The sequence below is a fragment of the Cricetulus griseus genome (assembly GCF_003668045.3).
Source record: "Cricetulus griseus strain 17A/GY chromosome 1 unlocalized genomic scaffold, alternate assembly CriGri-PICRH-1.0 chr1_0, whole genome shotgun sequence".
NCBI lineage: Eukaryota > Metazoa > Chordata > Mammalia > Rodentia > Cricetidae > Cricetulus > Cricetulus griseus.
Window position 1 is genome coordinate 36,321,841 of NW_023276806.1, and position 24,627 is coordinate 36,346,467.

The 24,627-nt window shown below is 45.0% G+C and overlaps 1 protein-coding gene and 1 long non-coding RNA gene across 17 annotated transcripts in view; one reads left to right on the forward strand and one right to left on the reverse strand.

Moving 5' to 3' along the window:
* The window catches only part of LOC113832035, a 57,924-nt gene extending 48,869 nt beyond the window's left edge, over positions 1–9,055 (forward strand). For 12 of the 16 annotated variants that reach the window (XR_004771842.1, XR_004771848.1, XR_004771850.1 and 9 more), the window contains 2 exons: positions 924–1,187; positions 1,879–9,055. This is a non-coding gene — a long non-coding RNA (uncharacterized LOC113832035). The remainder of the gene's footprint in view (positions 1–923; positions 1,188–1,878) is intronic. The other 4 variants (XR_004771836.1, XR_004771837.1, XR_003481239.2 and 1 more) reach the window with 4 other exon arrangements.
* The window catches only part of LOC100767638 (retinal-specific phospholipid-transporting ATPase ABCA4), a 137,359-nt gene that overhangs the window by 13,120 nt on the left and 99,612 nt on the right, over positions 1–24,627 (reverse strand). Inside the window, exons 28-43 of the mRNA XM_027395638.2 lie at positions 24,274–24,398; positions 23,698–23,796; positions 22,318–22,504; positions 19,275–19,369; positions 17,638–17,670; positions 15,468–15,573; positions 15,262–15,336; positions 14,701–14,870; positions 13,404–13,581; positions 7,868–7,983; positions 6,756–6,903; positions 5,654–5,777; positions 5,154–5,283; positions 1,808–1,928; positions 1,632–1,694; positions 1,060–1,166 (exon numbers count right to left, since the gene is read on the reverse strand). Coding sequence (XP_027251439.1) covers positions 1,060–1,166; positions 1,632–1,694; positions 1,808–1,928; positions 5,154–5,283; positions 5,654–5,777; positions 6,756–6,903; positions 7,868–7,983; positions 13,404–13,581; positions 14,701–14,870; positions 15,262–15,336; positions 15,468–15,573; positions 17,638–17,670; positions 19,275–19,369; positions 22,318–22,504; positions 23,698–23,796; positions 24,274–24,398 — 1,877 coding nt within the window. The remainder of the gene's footprint in view (positions 1–1,059; positions 1,167–1,631; positions 1,695–1,807; positions 1,929–5,153; positions 5,284–5,653; positions 5,778–6,755; positions 6,904–7,867; positions 7,984–13,403; positions 13,582–14,700; positions 14,871–15,261; positions 15,337–15,467; positions 15,574–17,637; positions 17,671–19,274; positions 19,370–22,317; positions 22,505–23,697; positions 23,797–24,273; positions 24,399–24,627) is intronic.

Genomic DNA, 24,627 nt, shown 5'->3' on the forward strand with positions numbered 1-24,627 from the left:
AAAACTGGTGTCACCTAATAACTTCCCATTACATCTCTCACAACTCTTGCTGTTCCCACTGTGAAGTCACTTGCTTGGTAGCAGAAAGCTGGGTGGCAGATGAGATACACTCAGCTATGACCTGGCTCTGTCTTTGTAGTCTGTTTGTTTCAGACCCACCCTCCATGGCTATGGGGGGCTGGGACCCCAGATTCATCTTATCTGAGTCCCAGAGGTGTGCTCAGGACTCCTGCTGCCTGTTGGTCTGTGTGGAGCAGGGCTTTTGGGTAGCAGTGTCTGTCTCCACTTACAAACCGGAACAGACTGCTGTGAGTGCTCTCACTGTGTGAGAGCATTGCTGTTCAGGAGCAGCCAGCAAAGAGACAAACCAGCAAGAGGCCATTCATTCTCTTCCCCGCCCCGCCTCATAGAGGACAAGTCTGTTTAGACTCCCGTTATTACAGAGGCCAATAGTGAAAGACACAGGTCATCTTACTCCTTCTCAGCTTTCCTTAGTCTGTTGAGAGCAAGAATTGGCACATAAACAGCCAATGGCAAGAAAGTCTCCCTGAGGTCCCTTGAGTGAGGACCTCCATTCTGAAACTCAAGGCAGAGAAAGGATGTATTATCCCAGGAGATCATAACCTGGGATCCAGAGGCTGCAGTGGGATCATGTGTGTACCCCAGGGCTCAGTAAATTCCTTGAAGCTTTGTAAACTGTCAGGAGGGAGATAATGAGAGGCTATGGGATATTCTTACAGAGGAAGATGAAGCAGGGCTCATCGGTTGCTGAGTCTATAGCCCAAAGAGATGAAGAAACATGAACTTTGTGATTCCCGGGACTTTCTAGGAATCCACACTAAGAGTGCTCTTTTACTCGTTACAGTTTAGTTTGGTTTTTCACTGTGCCTCTGTCTTGTGTTTTTTTAAATCATATTCTGCAGGAGGTCTCCCTCCCTGAATAGATCTTTCTGGGTCTCAGAGTCACTCTGGAGTATGATTGAGAATGACTTTCCTTATGCTTGCACAAGGACATGACCTGTGGGGGACACTCTGCAACAGGACGGACAGAGGACTCACCTCTTGCCTGCTACGGTAGCATCACCTGATGTCACTGTGGTGTCCCCAGTGAGCATCTTGAATGTGGTTGTCTTGCCTGCACCATTCACTCCCAGGAGACCAAAGCACTAGAAAAAAACAGAGAACAGGTATTGCCCTAGAAGCCAAGGAGGTCTTCACTGCCACACTCTAGACCAGTGTAAGCACTGGGAGACTCAGTTTATACCTGGGGTGCCATTATTGAGATTATTGGCCACATGTGGCTACTAACACAAACCACACCTAATCCTGACTGACATAGGCACTAAGTATGTAAAACACTGGCTTTGAAGACTTAGAACAAGAACAACAAAGAAAAATAAAAAAATGTCTCAGTAATGTTTTATATTAATTAAACATTGAAATAATATTTAAGATATATTGGCTAAGTAAGATAAAAGTAGTAAATTTAATCTACCCCATCCCCTGTATCTACCAGAAAGTTTGTCTTTCATTAGATTCCCAGAGTCTAGTTTTGTTCAGAGGGAGAAGATTCGTAGTTAAGGGCTGACTTTTCTCAAGAGCTATTTCATGCTAGTCTGTATGGTACCCACCTCTCCAGGACGGACTCCGACACATAATCTGTCTACTGCTGGACTGGAAGAGCCTGAGTAAACCTGTAACATCCAAAGAAACTGGGCTGAAGACCAAGACAGGGGTAGAGAGGGCAGTAGAGCAAGAGCAGAATGCAGCAAAGAGTGCTTTGGGAGAAAAATCACAACGTCCTCACCTTGGTTAGTTCATTTAGCCTTAAGATGTCAGTTTTATTCCCCCCACTAATAATTCTTTGTCTTTCTTCAGCTACATCATCGTCTTCATCAAAAATGGGCTCTCTAGCAGGCTCAGCAACCCTAGAGGAAGGAATGTGGACAACATTGGCCTGGATGTGCAGTAACCATCACACTGTCCCTGTCATCTGTCATCCCAGTCCCCCACTTTTACGCCTCCGGACTTCTTTCCTCTAAGCCTATTGTAAAAATGGCCCCTGACAGGAGGGATGCTAGGCAGAGAGGTCAAGTGCTTCTGTTCAACTCAGCCCTGCATTGCAGTCCTGCCTCTTCACACATGACCTTGTGCTTGCCACCAGACCTCTCTGAGCCTTGCCTTCTTCAACCTTGTGAAGGGGAAAGAAGAAGGCTATCTCAGGGATATGTGAAGGTGAACCCTGAATGCCCAGCACAGGGTAAAGGCTCAGGATCTGGGAGCTAGTGTTATATTATTAAAAGCTTTCCTCTATGGCAAGTGAAATGTAGGTGAGCCATTATCTATCAGCCTTCCTTTTTCCTCCAGCCTTCCATACCGACTCAATGTCAAGATAGCTTTGTCATCTTATTAACACATGCCTCCAAATCTTTCTTGGTTCTTTGTAAGCTACAGGTTCCAAGTCTAAATTTCCCAAGCTTTTGTGTCCTGCAGGCAGGTCCCACGTGCCTTTACCATCTGCACTTATTTTTACTGTACTCATTCCTCCACCAACCACTGGCGTCTGCCCTGGTCCCTACCTTATGCAAGACATTCCCACTTGCTAGTGTCAGCATGTTCGCTTCCTCCTGCCCTGCTAAGAGAATCTTCCTCCTCTGGAATTCCTTCTGACCATCTATGTGCCAAGTGTCCAGCCTTTTGACACTGATATATGACAGAGTCATCTACAAGTGCATTATGCTGTACTCATGGCTACCCTTGGACGAATGCATCCTGTAGGCTGTAAGTTAGACATGCCTGACCTAGGACTCCAGCCTTTCTTTCCTCCCTTACTGACTACATCTGCTCTACCACTAAATCTTGTCTACAAGACTTTCTTCTGATTTTCTCTATCATCCTCAATGCCTCCATCTCCAACCAGTTCACTGTTGTCTCTTTGCATATCAGCATGGACTCCTATGTCACCTCTCAGTCATGGTAAGATCATGTCATTCCCCTGGTTAAAATACCCCAGGGATTTCATGTTGGTCTTAGGCTTGAGTCCCAAGTCATCAAGATGAGGAGTATTTCAAGACCCAACACCGTCTTCCCCTCTGCACTCATCCCTGCTCCTGGAAGACCCTTCATCCCATATATCAGTCTTACTCTCTGGGGTTTCTGTACTCTGTGTAGGTTTTGTTCTCTACCAAGAGATTCCTTCCTTCCTTCCTTCCTTCCTTCCTTCCTTTTTTCCTTCCTTCCTTCCTTCCTTCCTTCCTTCCTTCCTTCCTTCCTTCCTTTCACTCTTTTTGCTTACTAATTATCAGCATGGGTGTAATGTCTGGAAGCCAGGCCTCTCTGATCCTCTTTAGGACTTACTCAATTGTATCTGTATCAGAGTTTAAAGCTAATGACTTAGTTTGGGTAATCCACCCTCTCCCCTCTTCTCTTTTAAACCTTATGGACAGCATTTTTGAGGGGCCTGCAAAGGGCTGAGAAGCCCACCAATAGGTTCTCACAGTCTTGCCCATAACTAGAAGCACTGCTGTTTATTCCATGGGTGTTGATTTATTTTCTGTCTCAGCCCTCTCAACCCTGTAATTAGGGAAGTAGGTCATTTATAATGTACTAAGCACTGGAACCCTTTTATTTACATGTTATCAAACTTACCCTGAGAGGAGGAAAGGTTAAGAAATAACAACAACAACAAAAAAGTTGTCATAAAAGTTCTTAGGGAGGGCCTGTGTGATTTCAGTGCAGGGTCCTGGTGTGGCCCTCTGAGGGGGTTGTACTCCAGAAACCAAGCTCAGGTCAGCATGAAGCAGGCAGGGCTGGGTAAGAGCCTGGGGAAGTATGGTTGGGCAGGAGCTGGCTGATTGCCCTTTAAGATGTCCCAGAAATTCTAGGGTTGGCAGATACCTAGCTTGGCCACAAACATGGAGGTTGAGTTGCTTTCTTTCACCTCTCCGTAGGCCCTTGGCTGCTCTCACCCAACACAAGGTTGTAGTGGAAGTTTCAGAGCCGCTTGGTCCCAAATACCCAGCAGCCACTTCCCAAATTATCACACAGAGGCTTAATATTACTTATAAATATTCAGCCAAGAGCTCAGGTTTATTATTAACTAGATCTTACATTTTAAGTTAACCCATATTCCTTATTTATGCTCTGCCATGTGGCAGTACCTTTTCTCAGTATACTGTGCCCATCTTGCTCTCTCAGCATCTGGCTTGCTTCTCCTGACTCCACCCATTTACCTCTTAATGGTTTCATGCCCTCTTAAACTCTCTCTCCAAAGTTCTTTTCAACTTTCCCTTATGGTACTTGCTGGCTATTGGTCTCAGGTTGGTAATTAGATGGAGTTTACCATCCACTTTGAACTGCATTCCCAAACAAACCAACACCCAGAAGACCCAGGCCCAGAGGGACAGGGGTCACTTCTGGTCTCACACCATCCATGGGCTGGGCCTTGATCAGAAGGACTTAGGCCCTCCACGAGTGGCACTGGGGAGTGGGTCTTCTGTATGCCACATTGCCCATGCCATGCAGTGGGGATTGGGGCTGGGCTCTTCCCTGTTCCAGGATAGCCAAGAACTCACAGAGATCCACCTGTCTCTGCCTCCCAAGTGCTGGGATTTAAAGTGTGCCACCACTGCCTGGCCTTATAATTTCCTGTCTCCTGTCTGTACAGCCCTTCAGATCTCTATGGTTAACTAGTAGCTAGCTCCACCCTCTGATCTCTAGACAAGCTTTATTTATCAGAATGCAAACAAAATCATACAACACAAGGTCCCAAAGAACTCCTGTACTCAGTGTTCTAGCTGGCAAGGGAGTTTGCTTTGTCTTACTTCTCACAGATCAAAACCCTTCTTCCTCATATCTTGGATATTCCATAATGATTTTTATTTACAGTGCTAGCACCCAGTTTAAGATAGGCATGTGGTAAATACACAAGAAAGTTAAATAGTAACTGAAACGAAACCATTGTGTTTCTAAAAGTTTGAAGCTAAGACTTGTCTCAAATTCTAGCAGGCATCTTTTAACCCTTCTCTCCTGTAGTATGTAGAACAAGCTGGACCTTAAGAATGAAGAAAAAAAAAAACAGAATGCAGTTTCTGAGAACCGTGCTGATATGAAGCCCAGGGCTGGATGGCACCTTGGGGTGCAGTAATACATACCACCGGGTGAGGAAAAAGTGGTGTTGGATGAGGAGTGTCAGAAGGAAGTATACTACCCCTTCTATTGCCATAGCAACCAGATTTTTCCCAATCAGGTCCCACTGGAATGGGTTGGAGGAGTACTCCTCACCTGGGGATGGAAGCAACAGGACATCAGGAGGAAGAGTCTGCATTAGGCTTCCCAGGCTCACCCATGAAGACCCGACTAGGACCCAGATGCCCAGCCTTGGATGGAAGGCTAAATAATACCCCAAATCAAGTTTTTCTTGGCTCTCAAGATCAAAGTGTAGGAGGGTAAAATCTTGCCCTTCGCCCTACCTGTGGCTCCCCAGCCATAGAGTCAGAAGCACGCTAATCCCTTCTAAGTGGTGGCAAATGCCTGGCCAGCGTTTAAGTGCCGCCCCAGCCTCTAGGCTGCAGATCTGGTATCAGAACCCTTGTATCTTTCCCAGCCTGGATGGATCCATGGTTGTGACCCATAGACCTAGAATGCTACGCACCAAACTGGGCATAGACATCTGTCACAGCTTGACTCAGTGCCAGGTCGATAAGGCCTCTGCCCAGGCAGAAGTGAGGAAAGACAATGAGCAGTTTCCTCAACATGGCGTTGAACCTGAGCAGTGTCTGAGAAAGAGAAATGAGGCTGTTAAGAGTGGGAGCTGAGGCTACATGTCCCCACCCACCCCCCCTTTGTGAGTAGGTAGGCTCCAATAAATGTCTTCACAGAGCAAGGTCAGGGACTCTGGTCTTCTGGTAGCACCCAGTGCAGGTGTGTGGCCACCCACTGAACTGTGAACAACTAATGAGAAAGGACAGGCTAAGGAGACACCTGAAGACACAGACCCGCGTGGAGCTGGGTTGCTGGGAGGACAGCCAGCACATGGCATAGTCAGAGCAGGACAGTAACCAAAGGGAGGGGGGGTGGTAAAGACAGCCCTGTAGCCACCTATTCTTTTTTAGGGGTTCTGTCTGGGCACACCCTCTGGACAGGAAGAAGTCAGAGAGTGTGGACAGGGCAAGTGGACCGACTAGGTTGTAAAATGGAGTCATTCAGCACCAGGATTTCCTGTCCTCAGGATTTCTTTGGGAGCAGGACAGTATACGGCAGTATGTTATTTGTGTATGTACTGGAGGAAGCATATGTGTTTGTTTGTATGTCTTCAGAAAACATTAGGAAGTGGAATACCGTAGAGTCTGGACAAGGGAACTGGGTGAACTGAAGAGGGTAGGGAGCTTTTTCATTGTTACATCTTTTTGGTTTTTTAGATTTTCAAGTCATATGAACAGAAGCTCCAGGGGCACAATCAGTTAATATGTGGTCCTTATCTTATATGAAATCATCTGACTATGTCATCATCGTGTGTGTGTGTGTGTGTGTGTGTGTGTGTGTGTGTGTGTGTGTGTACAATCTAAATTCCCCTCGGAGCACATAAATCAAGAGGCAAGAGTAGGGAGTGGTGCCAGGTGAGGGTAGGGGAGGTAGCCCTGCTCATCTGTGCACACGGATCTGCATGCACTATGTTTGCCACAGCTCTGGCGACTGGTACATCTGCTCCAACATCCTACTAATCAAAACCAAGAAGCCAAGAAAGTTCTGCTCACCCGGTTATTCTCAAATAATTCCAGGATGAAGGTGATGGCACTGCTGTTGATGCCGATGAACAGGTTAGCACAAGACAAAGCCACATAGGCTGTGCTGGGGACATCAAACAGGAAGGATGCTGGGTACATCATGGGGATGACTGCCCATCTGTGTGAGATGACATAGCTCAGAGGGAGAGAGTTCCAGGATCCATCCCACCAACTATACCTCTATATACGAGGTGACATATTTGAACTGGCTGGGGTCCCAGGGAGAGAAAGGAGATACTCCATTCCTTGGTTTTTGTGCCTCATCTTCAAAAGGAGATGACGATGCCTGCCCTGACCATCTCATGAGTTTTATGAGAAGAAAATGAGGCAGGAGTTATGTGTGAACTTTATGAGCCTGAAAGCCCAGAGGCCACCCACAGTAATGCTCTCTACTCCAGGTAAAGCAGCACTGAAGGTCCCAAGAGCTCATCTTCACAGTTCATTTCATAGTTCGCAGTCAAGCTGCCTTCTGAGTCCATTTTTAAGAGAGATGAACAGAGGTCATTGTTCTGGGATGAACAGAGACCATTGTTCTGGTAAGACTCTCCTCTCCACACAAGGAAGGACGAGGCATCATTCTGTTTTATAGATGAGGACTCTGAGGCCCAGTTGGCAGGTGGTATTGCTGGGATACAAAGCTGCACCCTGTGCTCCATAATTTAATTGGATCTCATCTCTATATCATCTTCTAGCCCGACTCAGGGGTAGTGGTATGGTTTGGAATCTTCTATTGTGTGCAGATAATTCTTGGCAAGCACTGTAGAGGACGCTACACCGAGGAGCTTGCCCACAGTGGTTATAGAAATTGGAGCTGGGGAGGAAGTGGGGAGTGACTGAGTCCCAGACTTTGGTCAAGACTACAGCTGGAAGTGAAGAAGGTTCAGACTGTGTGGCACTCATCTCTGTATTTCTGAATGGGCTAGGACTCAGACTTGCATGGCTTTACAGACAGGTTTCTGATTAGCTACCATGGAAGCTTCTGGAGCTGGAAGCTAAACCTGCATGTGCTCTCAGGACAAGAGGACCCGAGTTTGCAATCAGAAGATAGCATCTCCCCCCCCCCCCCGGCCCAGATGTCTTACCCATATAGCATGAGCAGAGCAACGAGAGCAGGAAGGTTGTCTGCAGATGTGTAGGCTTTTTTTTGAAATCCAATGAAGATGCCCACCACCAGCCCGGCACTCACGGCATAATTTATCTTGAAGAGAAGAAACAGTAAGTCACTGAACCTCTATGACCTGGGGACCAGGCTCCCCCAGCTCCTATGGTCTGGGATTGAGTCCATTTATCCAAACAGTTTTTGGTTAACATGCAGAATTAAGATATAGGTTAAGCTGTTCATAGTTCACTTACAATCTCCTTTCTACACCTGTTCAAAGGCCACCAGTCTGTAACTTTGAAAAGGATGGATATAAAATTCTGTGTGAACTCTTACTCTCCCCCTAATTGGTCATAAAGCCCTGATGGTTATTCTTTCTATACATGTCTCTAGAATTTAGAAAAACTTAAAACATGGTCCTTGACTTCAAGAAGCTCACATAGGTGGGGGTAACTCTTCTAAAAAATGTGGTTCTGAAGACACTAGGTCAGGCTTGGAAAGATAGGCTGCATGATAGATTAGGTCTCCACCAGGGTGAAGCCTGGTAAGAGTGAGGAGGTCATTGGAATGGGTGCCAGAGGACCTGCTGAGACAGACAAGCATGGGAATAGTTTAGCAACCTGGGCCTCCACTTGCCTTGGGCTATACACACATCATCCCCAAACAATACATCCACAAACTTGTTAGCAACTTGCAGCTCCCACCTAAATCAAGTTACACACATACCTGTATTAAACAATGGAAATAAGTTACTCCTCTTAGGAATCCCTTGATATGCCCCATTTAGACTCCAGAGTTCCTGGAACTCAGTCTTGGAATTATAGGTAATGGCCCTATCCAGACTAGAGTGGGGAGTGGTACAGGTACAATAAGGCAAAACTGTATCCCCAAGTAAACTTTTAGGGGGAAACTCCCTATTTACCATCTTCTGCCTATATATAATTGGGCATGCATATGATTAAAATTAGGAGAGACATGCACAAAGATTTACACAATCCTAATCTATCAAAACAGAAATGTCTGAACGCTACTAAGCAAAGTCACCACCCTCTTGAACCCCTAGAAATAACTGGGTCCCTTGATTGTCACACTTATTTGGCCTTCTGTCAACTTTGACAATGTATTTCTAATCTGTTCTATTGCTTATTTTAAATGTCTGTGATACTTTGCAGTCCGTGTGGATTCTTTTTTAAAAGGTTTAGTGTGTGTGTGTGTGTGTGTGTGTGTGTGTTGCCTGAATTTATGTCTGCACACTGTATGCATGCAGTTTGCTAACAAACCAGACGAGGTCATTGGATCCTCTAGAACTGGAGTTACAGATGGTAGCTAGCCACCATGTGGTTGCTAAGAACTGAACTTAGGACCCCTGCAAGAGCAGCAAGCACTTTTAACCTCTGAGCCCTCTCTCCATTCCCTGTGTAGGCTTTTATTTCATTCTTAAACAAGGGGAAAAGAACTTAAGAGCACCCATTCCAGACTCTGACCCATAATTCCATGGGATGAGGAAAGTGTCTGTATAGGGGGTTGTCCCACATGGAACATCAGAGTCAGGGTAGAATAAGAAGAACCTCTATGTAGCATCTGAAGCAGGGTGAAGAAGGGGGTATCCCTACAGAGAGGCGACAAGGGCAGAGATGGATATATATATATATATATATATATATATATATATATAATATATATGGTTTCTTACTCAGAGAGACTGTTACGGACTTGGAAAGTCAGAAAACTTGCATTAGAGGTGAGCCTCACAGAGTGAATAGAGAGACTGTGAATCATGGGTGTAAATCTGTGTATAAATGCAAACATTTTCTCTGGTTCTATCTACTTAGAAGGCTTGCCATCGGTGCTGTCTGGGTGGCAATGAACAAGTCTGGTGCCCAGACCTTGGTTTATGAAGGCTCCTTCCCACTGAGATGAACCAGGGTCACTTGGGGAAACATCTGGTTTGGGGGAGGTACAGGGTGAGCCTGGGGTCTCTTGCATAGTCAGAGATAATGAGATATTCCGGGAAGATGGATACAAGTCAACAGGACACAATGGGCAGCTTGGGAGCAGGTACTACTGGCTTTTTCTGATTGTCTCTATATTAAACTAAATAATAGCAGTATCGGATTATAATCCACTGATTAACAGGAGCCATGACTGCATATAAACATAAATAAATGAACAAATGAAAAATTTGCTAACAAACCAGATGTTTGCACATCTTCAAAGTGCCCCTCAGGGTTCTCATCAAGGGGTAAAGAATAATTCTCCTGGTGGAGAAGCCAAACACCTTCTTAAGTGACAAAGTGAACACCCTCAAAACGAGGACACGTTGAAATCAGATACAAACAGGATGCAAGGGGAGCTCAGCCTCCTCACACACATTGAGGACTCATGACCTCAATCTGGTCATGAGGGCCTCAGGCCACCCCAAACTGAAGGGCACCCTACCAAATAACTGGCCTGTAATCTTCCAATGGATCAGGCCATGTGTGTTAAGGGGAGACTCGGGAACTGTTTCAGGTTAAAGAAAATGAAAAAGACAGGATGTCCCAGTACAAGGTATTGGTATGGAGGTGTGTCCTTCTTTGTGAAGGTACACATCAGAGGGGTGTGTGTGTGTGTGTGTGTGTGTGTGTGTGTGTGTGTGTGTGTGTAAGAAAGGCAGAGGGGACACACACACACACACACACACACACACACACACACACACACACACACACACAAACACTCACAAAACATGTTTCAGCTCCTTTCCCCTGGCTAGCAGCCCAGAGACTGCAGGGTGCCTGGATCTTCAAAGGACATCAGAGAAATGGCACCAGGCCCTGCCACTTCAGCAGAGTGTGTCTTCCCTGCTCTTAGGGGCTGCAAATGGTGAAAAAGGGCTAAGTTGGGGGCCACGAGACATATCAGGGACAGAGATCCAGGCAGAATTATGGGAATTGTGGGGCTGCCAACAAGGAGCATTCAAACCAAGTAAGTAACTTGCTTCATTCTTAAAAAGAAAGAAACTTCGAGCTAACCCAAAAGGCTTTAAGCTGTGCTTACCACGTCCATGGGTCTAAAGTGGCTTCAACAGTTAAAAGAAAAACAGATGACACGTAAAGGACAGGAATTTACAGTGTCACAGCAGGTGTGGTGAGTATATAACTGATATAAACAGTTAATTGTTAGTTCAACAATGATTCCCCAGGCATGCATTGTCTTTTTGCCACTGACTAATGAGAGTAATGAGAACTTTAATTCTAGACCACAGAGCTTAGATTCCCAGTGAGCTGTAAATCTCTAGAGTGTCAGGAAGCCTGCCAAGGCTGTAGTCAACATCTTCAGGCCCTTGAAAGAATGGCCTGCTGCTGTCTACTTTGCTAGTGCCCCTCTACCTGAATGTCCATCCCTTCCTTGTAGCCATGCCTTCCTACAGACTGCAAGATACACACACACACACACACACACACACACACACACACACACACACACACACACACACAGGCCAGTCCCAAGTGCAAATTATATATGTCATCTTTAAAATAGTAAAACAGGAGCTAGAGAAACAGTTCAGGTGTAAAGAACACTTGCTGCTCTTGTAGAGGACCCAGGTTGGTCCCCAACACCTACACAGCCTCTACCATCTGACAAAACTCCAGTTTCAGGGAATCTGACACTCTCTTCTAGGTATCAAGCACGTATGTGGTGCACGTATATACATAGGCAAACACTCATATACCTAATCACACATAAAATAAAATACATTTAAAGAAAAAAGATCCTAGACTCGTTTTATCTGGGTGGTTGGTGGCACACATCTTTTCCCAGCACTTGGGAGGCAGATCTCTGTGAGTTCGAGACTAACCTGGTCTACAGAGTGAGTTCCAGGACAGCTAGGACTGTTGTTACACAGAGAAACCCAGTCTCAAAAAACATAGAACTTACAAACAAAAACTAAAAATAATTTTTTAAATTAAAAAATAGTTAAGATAGAATGTCAACACTTTTAACAGTTAGCTTTTTAAGGTAGGCAAGCCCAACCCCTTTCCTGCTAAAATTGCAGTACCAAGAGAAGTTCGTAGTTCCTGAACTCCCCTTGCCCCTGTGAGTGAACTCTTATTCAGGCAGAAGAGAAGGAAATAATTCAGTTGCTGGTGAAGTTTTCCAGTTTTGTATTGTTAAGTAACAGCTAAATAATAAGTCTGAATCCTTATATTCAGCATCATTAGTAAAAGCCAAGGGGAAATGGTCCTTTGTGTTGGTTTTCAAGAGCCGATATGTTTTATCATCATGAGAGAAGCCTCATTTTGTTTTGGTAATGTTGAGATAAAACAGAGATCTCATGGGCCAGGTGTGGTGATATACACCTTTAATCCCTGAACTTTCATGGCAGAGGTAGGTAGATATCTGTGAATTTGAGGCCAGCCTGGTCTACATATCCAATTCCAAGCCAGTCAGGGCTACATAGTGAGATTCTGTTTCAAAAAAAAAAAAAAAAATTCAAAGACACCAAGAAAAGACGACTTGGTGTCACAATGACCCTGTCATGTCATAACTAGACTCAGTTAACAGTTCCTTTTGACTCTGTGGCCTGTGATAATGTGTGTAGCATTCTAATCTCTCTCTGCTGCCACCAACATTGATTGCTCTTTGCTGTTAACCTGTTTTTGGTTTTTTTAATTAATTTTCCTCAACATGGTAGCTAATCTAGTACAGTAAGGATCTGGTCACTTAAAATAGTTATTGTGTAGGTATGTATGCATGATATTACATGGGTTACATGCCACAATCACATATATGTGTGCAGACAGAGAACACTTTTCTGAGGCTACTTCTCTCCTACCTTTACATGGGTTGCAGGGATCGAACTCAGGTCATCAGGCTTGCTTGGCAAGCACCTTTACCTGCTGAACCTTCTCAATAACCCCTAGTTACTTTGAAGAAGTAAAATAAGGCTCTGGGCAGTGTTCCCAGATTTGGTAAATTAAGATATAGAATGCCCATTTAAATTTGAATTTCTGATAAGCAGCCAATAACATTTAGTATAAATATGTACCAGGCAATAACTGAAGTCGGATATACTAAATACTTATGCTACAAGTTGTTCATTGTTTACCCTGAGATTCAGAGTTAGTGGTTAGCCTACATTTTTGTGGTGACCCTGTCACAAGAAGCTCTGTCTTCCCCCGCTGTGGGAGGTTGAGACAGGACTTGAGAAGGAGATGATGGATGAAGAGTCCCTTCTGAATTACCTGCTCAGACCCATGCTACTGACAGGAAAATCATCCTCATCTCTGGCATATGGAGATCCTGGGGTGGATCAGAGCCCTCTGGGTGATGGGCCAGAGCATCCCTACTCAGTGACTATGTGTGTTCTGTGGTCTTCCCAAGGGCTCGTTCCCAACTGCCTTTTTAAAGATGTAAAGGCACAGCAGTCACATGGCCATTGCCTCAGCAGCCCTGGCGATGTGAAATTCCTCCCTGGCCAGACATACACCAGTCCCACCCTGGGCCCCGGAGGTCAGGGAAGGCCTGGCACTCACAATGTCCCAGAGGAAGTTGGTCAGCCAGTAGGTGGTGGGGCTCACACCACTGATAAATTGCAGGTGCTTGGCTTTCGTCACCCTCTCCTGGATCAAGTAAAGGACAAAGCTGGCTGGAACGAAGGACATGGCGAAAATCACACATATGGCAATGACAGCATCCACGGAAGTGGTTAGCCTGCAGCAGGACCAGAGACAGGGACCGTCAGAAACCCAGAGATGGTATATGGGAGGCTCTGGGGGTCCTTATCCAACCCATGTGATCCACATCCCCAGTGAAGCTCACCGTCTCCCAGGCAAAGTGGATATTTGTGTAGGTTGCTTCTTTGATTCATGAGAACATTCTAGACTGCCTTTTTTTTTTTCTTTCACTTCTACTTATTTACTATGGTATATACAAATGAATGTTTGTAGCAATTCCAAATTCTTCCTAGCTCTGAATTTTTCTATGGACTCTTGAGTTGCCTGCAGGCACAGACAGGCCTATGTTCTCTGAAATCACATGTCACGGGAAATGGTCACATGTAAACTCAAGGGATGTGAGTCTAGTTATGTAAAATTGGTCTCTGGAGCCACACAGAGATGTTTGGCTTGGGAGTAGGTAGACACTGATCCTGCCTGAACTCTAGGGGGTTCCTATAGCTTCCCAGAAGTTTGCACTTACAAAATGCTTCTCCTAGCCAGGCCTTTGATCCCAGCACTTGGGAGGCAGAGGCAGGTGAGTCTCTCTTGAGTTCAAGGCCAGCCTGGTCTACAGAGTGAGTTCCAGGACAAGCCAGGCCTACATAGAGAGACCCTGTCTTGAGAAGCTTAAAAAAATCTCCCAAGTTCTCCTCTCTGTAGGCCTTCAAATAGAGCAAATGGTGCCACACAAACAAGACCAATCAATGTTCTTCCTGCCTGAGGTTGAGCCACGAGAGCCCACTCAATTCTGAGGAAGGCAAACAGCTCCAAAGCATGGCTATTTGTGGAAAATTACCAGAATCTATGGCTGTGCCAGAGAAATGAAGGAGCCTCCTTGAGCCTTCCAGGTCCTGGCAGGTTCTTTGTGTACTGGCAGGGTGGTTAGTGGTGTAATTCGGGAGGAACTTGTTATCAAGGGCCCAAAAGTAGCAGTGCAAAGTGTTATTTTACTTCCAAAAAAAAAAAAAAGGAGAAGGGAAAGAACAGCCAAGTAATTTGGTACAGGAAGCATTACCACCCAGCCCCACACCTCACAACACTAAAACAACTCCTTGCAGTTTCCAGAGAGAGAAGATTGGAAGGAAGTTGAAAGCCTGGGGAGGTAGCAGCTCACACTGTGATCTCTGAGAGCTGCTCCTTGGTCAGGTTCAGGGGCTGGCTGATGACGGTGATCCCGTACTCCTCAGGGTCCCTGTGCTTGGGCAAGCTGGCCCGTAAGATGGCATTGTGGGCCACATTCAGGAAGCTGACCAGGGCATGCCAGCCCTTGTTGTTAAACCATACCTAGAGGGCAGAGACAGGCTTGACTGGATGGGCTGAGCTACAACCCAGGCTCCAGAGAGGGGACACAAACAGGCTATTTAAAGGAAAAGCTACCTGGCTGGAGAGATGGCTTAGTGGTTAAGAGCACTGACTGCTCTTCCACAGGACCCAGGTTCAATACCCAGAACCTACGTGGCAGCTAACAATTGTCTGTAACTCCAAGAACTCTCACACAGACATAATAAGTAAAAAATAAAGGAAAAGCCACCAACAGCAAAGTGAACTCAAACAAGGAGGAGGCCCTGGCAGGCATTCCTCACTTGGTTTCAGCAGGAGGAATGGGATTTAATTAAGCAGGGTAAAATCAGTCAAACAATGACCTCACAGGAATTTTTAGCTTCAAGTCAGTTACCTTAATGTTGTCTTTGGTTTCAAGATGTTTGAGGAACTCTAACATTTCTTTAGAGGCCTCTCTGGTGACAGGACCCTAGAATAGCATAACAAAAAAGAAACATTTCTTCTCTTATCCCCTCCTTCTGTAGTACGTAGGATAATTTCCATCTCTTAATATTCAAACAAGTCAAAAATTTGACCCCAAACTCCAGTCTGTTTACTTACCCCGCTCACATTCATCATCTGGCCAAGGTCACCTAAAAAACCAACAAGTGCTTCCGCTGTGATGGGGATGGCAGGAAGCTTCCCTCCAATAGAGATTCCTCCATACCTGCAAGGCAGCAAGATAGCCTCCTGTCAGTGCCATGATGCCCACCAGGCTCACACCCACCAGGATGATCTCAGCTTCTATAAGGGGGTGTACATATGGGGGGGATGTCTGGGCTATCTAGCAACACTGTCCCACTTTACAAACTTTCATTCTCCAAATAGTTCTATCTCTAGATCCAAAAGCTAATAAACCCGTGCCCTAGATTCCACATATGAGATAAAGTATATATTTGTCTAAATCTGGCTGATTTTGATCTCTGGTTTCATGCCTTTTCCTAAGAATGGCATGATTTCATTCTTCTCCATGGTACATATAAACCCACACATCACATTTTCTTCAGTGGGCTCCTAAGTGGATTCCTTAGCTTGGCTGTTGCAAACAATGCTGCAGTAAGCTTAGATGTGCAGGTATCTCTGTTGTATGTTAATTTATGTTCCTCTGGAAATATGTCAGGAGTGGTACAGATGGAACACAGTTCTACTTTCAGTTTTTGGAAGAACCTCTGGTTTCCATAGTGGCTGGATGTACATTCCCATATACAGTGCGTAAGCGTCTCTTCCCTCTGTACCCTCAGCAGCATCTGTTACTATTTGCCTTCTTCTTGACAGTCATTCCGGCTGGGGAGAGATGCAATTTCAGTGCAGTTTTGATTTGATTTCCCTGAGAGCTAAAGATATTGAAAATTCCTCGTGTATTTATTAGCCACTTGTATTTCTTTTAAGAACGGTCTGTTCGTTTATTCACTTATTGGTTTATTTGTTCTTTTTGTATTTAACTTTGTGAGTTCTTGATATATTGTGGTTAGTATTCCCTTGTTGAATGAATAGCTGGTAAAGATCTTCCATTCTGGAAGCCATCTTTTTCCTTTGGTAATTACTTTCTTTGTTTTATAGAAGCCTTCAATCTGCTCTTATTTCCTAAATTGTCAGAAACCCTTCACCTAAGCTTATATCTTGAAGAAGTTTCCCTTTAGTAGTTACAAAGTTTCAGGACTTCCCTTAAGATCTCTGATCCATTTTGAATCAATTTTGTGCAGAGTGAGAAAGGGGGGATTTGGTTTCAGCTGCCTACATGTGGATAGCTAGTTATCCCAGCACCGTGGATTACAGAGAGTATCTTTTTTCCAGTATATGCTTTTGGCACCATCGTCAACAACCAGGTGGCTGCCACTGTGTGGGTTTCTGTGTGATTCCTCTATTTTACTCCATGGGTCTATGTGTCTATATCTTAATTTCTTTTATTTTTGAGATTATAATACAGTTCTTTCCTTCTTCCCTTTCCTCCCTCCAAAACCTCCCACATGCCCTCCCTTCTCTCAAATTCATGGCCTCTAATCATCACATACATATGTATATATGTACATCACATGTCTTTGAACCAGTGTACAAACTTTGAAGTTTTGAAGTCAGAGGTTGAGATAGCTTCAGGTTTGCCTGTTTTGAACCAAACATCCATGCACCAAAATTCTTACAGACGACAAAAGATGCTGAATAAACAAAACAACCTCTGGGATGCTCTAAGGACAGGGTGGATTCTGGAGCTGGGTCAGTTCCCTTGAAACTTACATGGAACAGACCAGGGAACATCTACACTTGCAGTCTAAGATTCTAATTAATCATAAAAATAGTATCTTTCCAGGCCTGGTGGTGCACACCTTTAATCCCAGCACTCGGGAGGCAGAGGAAAGCCGATCTCTGTGAGTTCGAGGCCAGCCTGGTCTACAGAGTGAGTTCCAGGACCATAAGCTTCTGGTGTCTGCTTCATGTGAAAGGCAGGATCTCCTATGACTGCGTTTTAAAATCTTTTCAGGTCATCACTGCAAAACTGACTCTGAGGAAAGAGTGCCACCTACTGAATTGAACTCCTAGGTTCCCTCCACAGGCTCATCTCCCAGCCTCAGTCAGCACTGCCCTAACATGTTTTATGCAAAAAAAAAAAAAGTGAGATTGCTGCATAGTGCATGAAATCATCCTATCTTTTTCCCCAGCATCAGCCAGTTTAATGATCTAGTAGTCATATCTATAAATTAACTATTTCAATCATACTCCCCAAATAGTTTCTTACCTCTGTTCATTGACCCAGAATTTGCTCTTTAAGCTGGAAGTCAAAATAAAAGCATGTAATAAATTCCATCAGGATAGCAATAGTGTTAGCGTTTCTTTCTAGTCATTGGGGTGTCTCAGTCCTAGGGATGTTTTTGCATTCCCTGATATCTAAGCAATGTAGCGTGGAAGCTGGCCTGCCTGAGGACCCAGGTGAACCTGTGCACAGAGAATGGACTATTATGTTCCAACCCGGGCTCTCCCAATTGCCTCCTGCACACTAGACTTTCTGACTAGCCCTTTAGACAGGCCTCACAGACCTGTGAACCCAGTCTAGTCCCAGAAAACATAGCAACAATCACGCCAGTGTGGAGTAAACCGTGAAACCCTCTCTCTTTTATAGAATGTAAGAAATTCTAATAACCACCTGTATCCTTGGGAGAAGCGCTGACTTACTCCTCCTTCAGTTAAAAGACACTGACTTGTGGGCGTTTGGAGGTAAGATAATGTGATGAGCAAAGTCTAGAGTTCAGGCTGGCCCAGAACTGTCACTATCACTGTCATCAAGTAAAAATCAAAACTTCCGTAATGCAGATTTGCTATTGAGCCAGGTTTAGAGTGGTTTTGTTTATTGAATTAATGAATAACCTCACCCTCTAATTTGGGTTTTGGGTTGGATGGAGCTCTTTTTTTTTTTCTCTGCTGGCTTGGTCCTGCCCCCGCCCCGACCCCACCCCCACCCCTAGCAGCTGTCTTGCCATCTGCAGCACACTCCAGCCCTCTAGGCCCATTTCTCACTTACTCAGGCTCTGCCGTGGAAGGCAACCTAAGTACTGTTAAAATTAGACAGTGTGCTTCCTTTGAAAGCCACGGAGCACATGGATCACACTTCCTTAAGGCAGAATGCTTTTGTCAAGCTGCTGAAGGCCTTCCATCCCAAGCCGGGCCTGATAAGAACAGCCACAGAGCTGAGAGATCTAGATATTAAAGTGTCTGTGGATGTGTTCAAGGGTGGCAGTGACAGGTGATAATGAGTGTGACAGCAGCAGTCCCCAGCCAGTGCCTGACCTGTCAGCAGCTGTCCCCCTGTGTTTCCCCTGCCAATCCCCCTTTGCTTCTCTTTCAGTCTTCCTCTACTCTTACTCCTCAACTTCCTCTCCTTTCCCCCCTACCCCTGCAAACTTTGTCTCTCCTTCTTAACTCCTTAAGAGATAAGGCTTCTTTACTGAATACATTTTTGTTGTTATTGTTTTTGTTTTTCGAGACAGGGTTTCTCTGTGGCTTTGGAGGCTGTCCTGGAACTGGATCTTGTAGACCAGGCTGGTCTCAAAGTCAGAGATCCGCCTGCCCCTGCCTCCCGAGTGCTGGGATTAAAGGCATGCGCCACCAACGCCTGGCAATTTGAATACATTTTTTGAGTCACTAGCAATAGTAACTGGGATAAACTTCGACTGCTTACGTTAAACATAGAAACAAGCAAAAAAAAAAAATTAACCTCAAGTTGCCCCCTTTGTGTATACACCTCAGTTACTTTTTCCTGCTGTCTGTGGCCCCACATTCCGGTGCCACCCTCACAGTTAACAGTGGGAAACTGACTTTTTGCCATGGTTGATACTGTCGATAGGCAGCCAGGATTATCCGTGTGACAGGGTCACTTACCTGCTTCTTATGAGAGCAGGATACGTTTTTACCAAGTAGTCGGAGATGTTCCTGTTTGTGAGGTCTTGTAGGACTTCAGTGCTGCGTTGTGTCCTCTGGGGTGAAGAGACATTAAAGTTTGTAAAAACTACTGTTCTTCTGCAAAATTTATTATGGACTCAGATACTGGAAGACATTAATCACAACCCTGGCAGCTTTCCAGTTCTGACATCAGGAATGTGGGGGTCATCGTTGGTTCCCACCCCCTTGTTCTCACTCCATCCATTGACAGAGGGCTTAACTGCAAAACAAATCTCCCACGCATCTGTCTCTTCCATTCTGATCTTGTCACCCCAATCTAAGCCACCACCTAGACCTTGCCTACTTCCATGACTCCGCCTTTAGGCATCTACATTCTGCTCTCCACCCCCTGTCAGGTTGAGCTTTGAAGATAAAAAGCATCCGTCAGTCACCTCGTGTACCTTCACAGCTTCCATCTTGCATGAAACGTTCCTTTGCCTGAATCACTCACTGCCTCTACACTAACCCATGTAAGACATCATCCCTGTGAAGGCAGAAGTCTTCTCTGGCTTGCTGGCTTTTGCAGCCCTAGCATGCAGCTCTCCGATAATATATTTGGAATGCAAGTGAAATCATTTGAATGGCACCTTATATTTTACAAATCACTTTCAAAGTGTATCTGGGAGTGGAAGAGATTTGGAGGCATTCAAAAGTGCTAGATTTTGACCACCAGGTGGCAATATCACACAGTGTTGAGTTTCTTGAATTAGTGTCATTAGGTCAGTCGAGAACCTTGGGCAAAAGCCTTCACTCTGTCTACATTGCCACACCAAAGTGGCTGACAGGATTCAAGGTGGCAGTAAGCCACCATCAAAATGCATTTATTTTTTTCATATGTTTTCTAGATCCCTCCCTTTCCTCATTTGACCTTAGTTCACATTCTTCATCATCTTCCTTCTCTGCTAGGTGAAGTGGCAGCCGGTGACAGGGACAGTGTGACAGTGTGATGGGGACCATGGTAAATGCTCTGTATACACGACCCCACCCCTACTGCTTTCACATGAGAGAACCTTACTGAGAAAGGGAGGTTAAGAAAAGTGGGCCAGCTTGCCTGTGGTTGGCCTGGGAGCACCTGCCTCTCACTTCCTTGCTGCCTATTACCTGTTCCTCAGATTGACCACAGTTCCTAACCAAGCAACCCTGGTAGTAGGCTGGGACAATTGCTGATGCATGAGGCAGGTTGTGACAAATGTTTTCTAAAACCTGTGTCAACTACAACATTCCTACTTTATCTCTGTGTAGAGTAGAAGTCAGGAATGGGGTGCGTCCATGTCAAGACATACCACTATTGAAGAAGTGTTGGAGTGGGGAGGGGTGCCACGGAGCATGGCATCTGCTGCCCTGAGTCCCCACATACTGCTACCCCACTTTTCATCCACCACGTCTGAACCAGGGCCTTCCTTCTGCTCTTACTCCTGACTGAGTGGGAAGGTGCTACATGAGGGTGAGTTAGTGTGAATGCATGTCCATGTATGAGTACATACATATGTATGACTGTATGTGTGTGTGAGAAGAGGTGGCTATACAGATGTGTGACATTCAGTTTTACTCCTAAGTATATATGGTTGCTAATGAGGAGACGCGGGTGTAAAAGACAGCTGCAGACCTGCTATGACTCCTCTGGGATCAAGGGCCATTGCTACACTGAAAGTAAGTTTCTAAGTTAGACAGGCAGCCATGAAGCTATCGCTCATTTAGGCAATGGACTCCTGTGTAGCGAGGCTTGACTTTTTCTTCTCCCAGCCCAAATCCTAGGGAGTCAGGGATACCTGCAACATAGCAGTATAGATGTCACCCAAAGAGAGAAATATAAAGGCATATGCTTTAGGATTTTAACAAAGAAATGGCACAGGACCAGTTATGAGCCAGCAGCCATAATAGATGCAATGGTAAAATTTAGTTGTCTCATTATGTCTTCTTCCTGCTGCTATTTTTATGGCTTTTCCCATGGGCACAGGCTGTGCAGAATTAAAGTGGCAGTCCCTGGTCCCTCTCCATGCTGGGTCCTGTCCAGTGACAGTTAAGTGGAGGGGCTATGCAGTAGCTTCTACAAGTCTTCCTTGTGCATACTTAAGACATCTGTCGTATCTTATTCTTAATGTCTTCTACTCTACTGCTTAACAAAATAGTTTCTAACACTCTGGCTGGAGAGTCAGAGGAACAACAGAAAACAACGTCTTAGAATGCCCATGTTAACTTGGACACAGGTGAGAGGCAAGCTGTATCTTGTTTTAGTCACTCTTAGGTTATCACTTGAGTGAGCTGAGTCTAATCCTAAATAGTTCATTAAACACATCATTTCTCCGAATCCTCATGATAATGCTATGAACTACATGTAGTTCTCCTCACCCTTCAGGAGAGAAAATGAAGAAAGCTCAGAAGCCAAGAAACCAAACCATGCCTCCCTGACTCCCGTGCCTGAACCCTGCTACTGCGATACACTGACTCTTTGGGAATCATCCATTCATTGATAAATAATGAGAAACCATCCAAAGCAGTGTCTGTACAAGTAACCAAGGAGGCTGTTACCAACCAGAGAAAATGTGGGGCTCTCCTGCCCTTGAAGGCACTCTTTTAAACCCCAAGATGGCTTGCTGTGATATAGAACACACAGCTCTAGACAACATTGCTTGGAGTACAATTTATGCCACTCTTGCAAAAGATAAGTTGCTGGCTGTATGTGTACATGTATGTTAAAAACATAGTGCATGGGCACATAGACTATCCCTATCCCCTTCTTCCTTTCTTGTAATGAGTATCAAGCCCAGCCAGGGTCTTACATCATTCTAGACAGCCCCCCCCATAGTAAGCTTAATTAAAACTGTTAATCAGTATGTAAACATATTAACACTTGAATATACATCACAATATTCTTTATATAGGAGAAAAGAATTTTAAAATCTAAATGATCAACCATGGGAAATAATTTAAAATCAGTCAAAACCCAGGAATAGTATGCACTTGTTAAAAATGATGCCGGTACCTGTGGGGGTGGGAGCCCTCCAGCACCCTCAGGGCACTCTGGCAGCATAGTGAGCTTCTCTCTGGTACTGCACTTGCAGGAGGGAGAGGGGTGGGCTGCTGTCCATTTCTGCTTTTGGAACAGGTGGGTGATGTTTGGGGACACAGAAGGTGTCTTCCAGGAGGTTGAGTTGCCACAGGGGTATTCCCTTATGGAAAAATGAGAAAATATTCCGCAGTCAGTCCTACTGCTGATTTTTTTTTTAATCCCTAGAAAAGAGGAATTATTGCCAGCTGTCTCCTCTGCTTTTCTCTTCCTTGGACTCGGGAATTTCCCTCCTGGGGATTAGAGTCTGCTTAAGGAATATCAGAACTGGGGTCCTGCTGGTGAGAAAGCACAGACTAGAGAATAACCACCTCGTTTGTGGACTCTCTGTGTTTGTTTGTTTTGTTTTTCTTTTTTCTTTTCTTTTTTTTGTTTTGTTTTGTTTTGTTTTTTGTTTTGTTTTTCGAGACAGGGTTTCTCTGTGTAGCTTTGGAGCCTATCCTGGCACTCACTCAGGAGACCAGGCTGGCCTCGAACTCACAGAGCCTGCCTCTGCCTCCTGAGAGTTGGGATTAAAGGCGTGAGTTTTTCTGTCTAGCAGCTTTTGATGTTGTGAGATGTAGAAGAAAGAAAGAAAGAAAGAAAGAAAGAAAGAAAGAAAGAAAGAAAGAAAGGAAGGAAGGAAGGAAGGAAGATAACAGAAGAATCCGAAATGTGTCCATTTTGCTCTCTAGCAATAGCTTTGGGGACGATTGGATGAGAAAAGATAGCTACAGTTACACTGAAGATCCCTCGAGAATTTCAACTATCTTTTTTTTTAAAGATTTATTTATTTATTATGTGTACAATGTTCTGCCTACATGTATTTCTGCATTCCAGAAGAGGGCACCAGATTTCATTGTAGATGGTTGTGAGCCACCATGAGGTTGCTGGGAATTGAAGTCATGCCCTCTGGAAGAGCAGCCAGTGCTCTTTATCCTCTGAGCCATCTCCTCAGCTCAGGATTTCAATATCTTCTACACCTCTCTTTTCTATAGTTACAACAATGAGTGAGAGTTGGCCATAGAAATAATTCATGTCATTCAAGGCCCAACTATATAATAGCATATCCTTCATCTTCTTCCATCCATAGATGTAGAATATAGAAATTTTCTATATTGAGACACACAGAGCTGTTGATGATGGGGGCTTCCTAGGATGTAAGCTCTGCTTAAAGAAGTTGTGTAGGTGCAGTGCTAGCTAGAGACATGGATGTGTCCCATATAACACAGGGAAAGACTGAGGGGTCTTTCCCAACACTTCCAGGCTGACTTTAGGATCCCCTGGGAGAACTGTTGGTGCTAGTGCAGGACTTACGGAAGCCACTCCTTCTTTAGGCAACGGTTGCCAAAGCCTGGCTTGTTCAGGAGGACATCTGCCAGCACTTCGAGGTGTTCATTGCTGGGCTCATCCATGCTGAGAGAGAGAGAGAGAGAGAGAGAGAGAGAGAGAGAGAGAGAGAGAGAGTCAGACTAGGACGGAATGGACAATGGTCACTAACATGCAGAAATGTGCTTACTGAATTCTATGCCACACATGTACGTGAGACACTGAGCCCTGACTTAGAACGGCTGTGGGGCTCCTGGAAGTGGGGTAGTCTACCATACACACCTACAAGTTTGATGGTCAAACATCTGTGTCTCCAAAAGATGGAGTTCCGATGCCCTTTCCCAAGCTTCACATCCTCTTTCCTTATCCGTCTTCCACTGGGTACCACATTGCTAAACAGTGACTGCTGCGTTAGCTTCCCTTCTAAGAACAATCCCAGGATTCCTTTGGCCTTGGTGATAAGTCCAGGGAAGTGGGGAGGTCAAGACCCTTCCAGCAAGCATGAGGTCCAGGAATATCACATGTCAGAGGATAATGGTGTCCTCCAGGGATGAATCTACACACCTGAAGAAGGTATATTGATGCCCATACATCCAGGGGTGAAGGGTCAAAGCTGGAAATTCACCAAACGGAGGCACAATGATGGAAAGCATCAGAGCCAAAAACACAAAAGTGGCAGGAAGAACAATCTGTAGGAGAATAGCCATGGAGACACAGGCTGACATACGAGAGATGATGTACATACACATGAAGGCATTTGATGTACATATGTGTACCCATACCATGCACACATGCAGCACACACGTTCTTTTAAGCATTTATTCTCCACATCATATTCAGATGCTGGTAGTGTAGGACAGGCTCCTGGTGGAACATTATAGGCAAGGGTAAAAGGTAATAATACATGTAGAAGGAAAC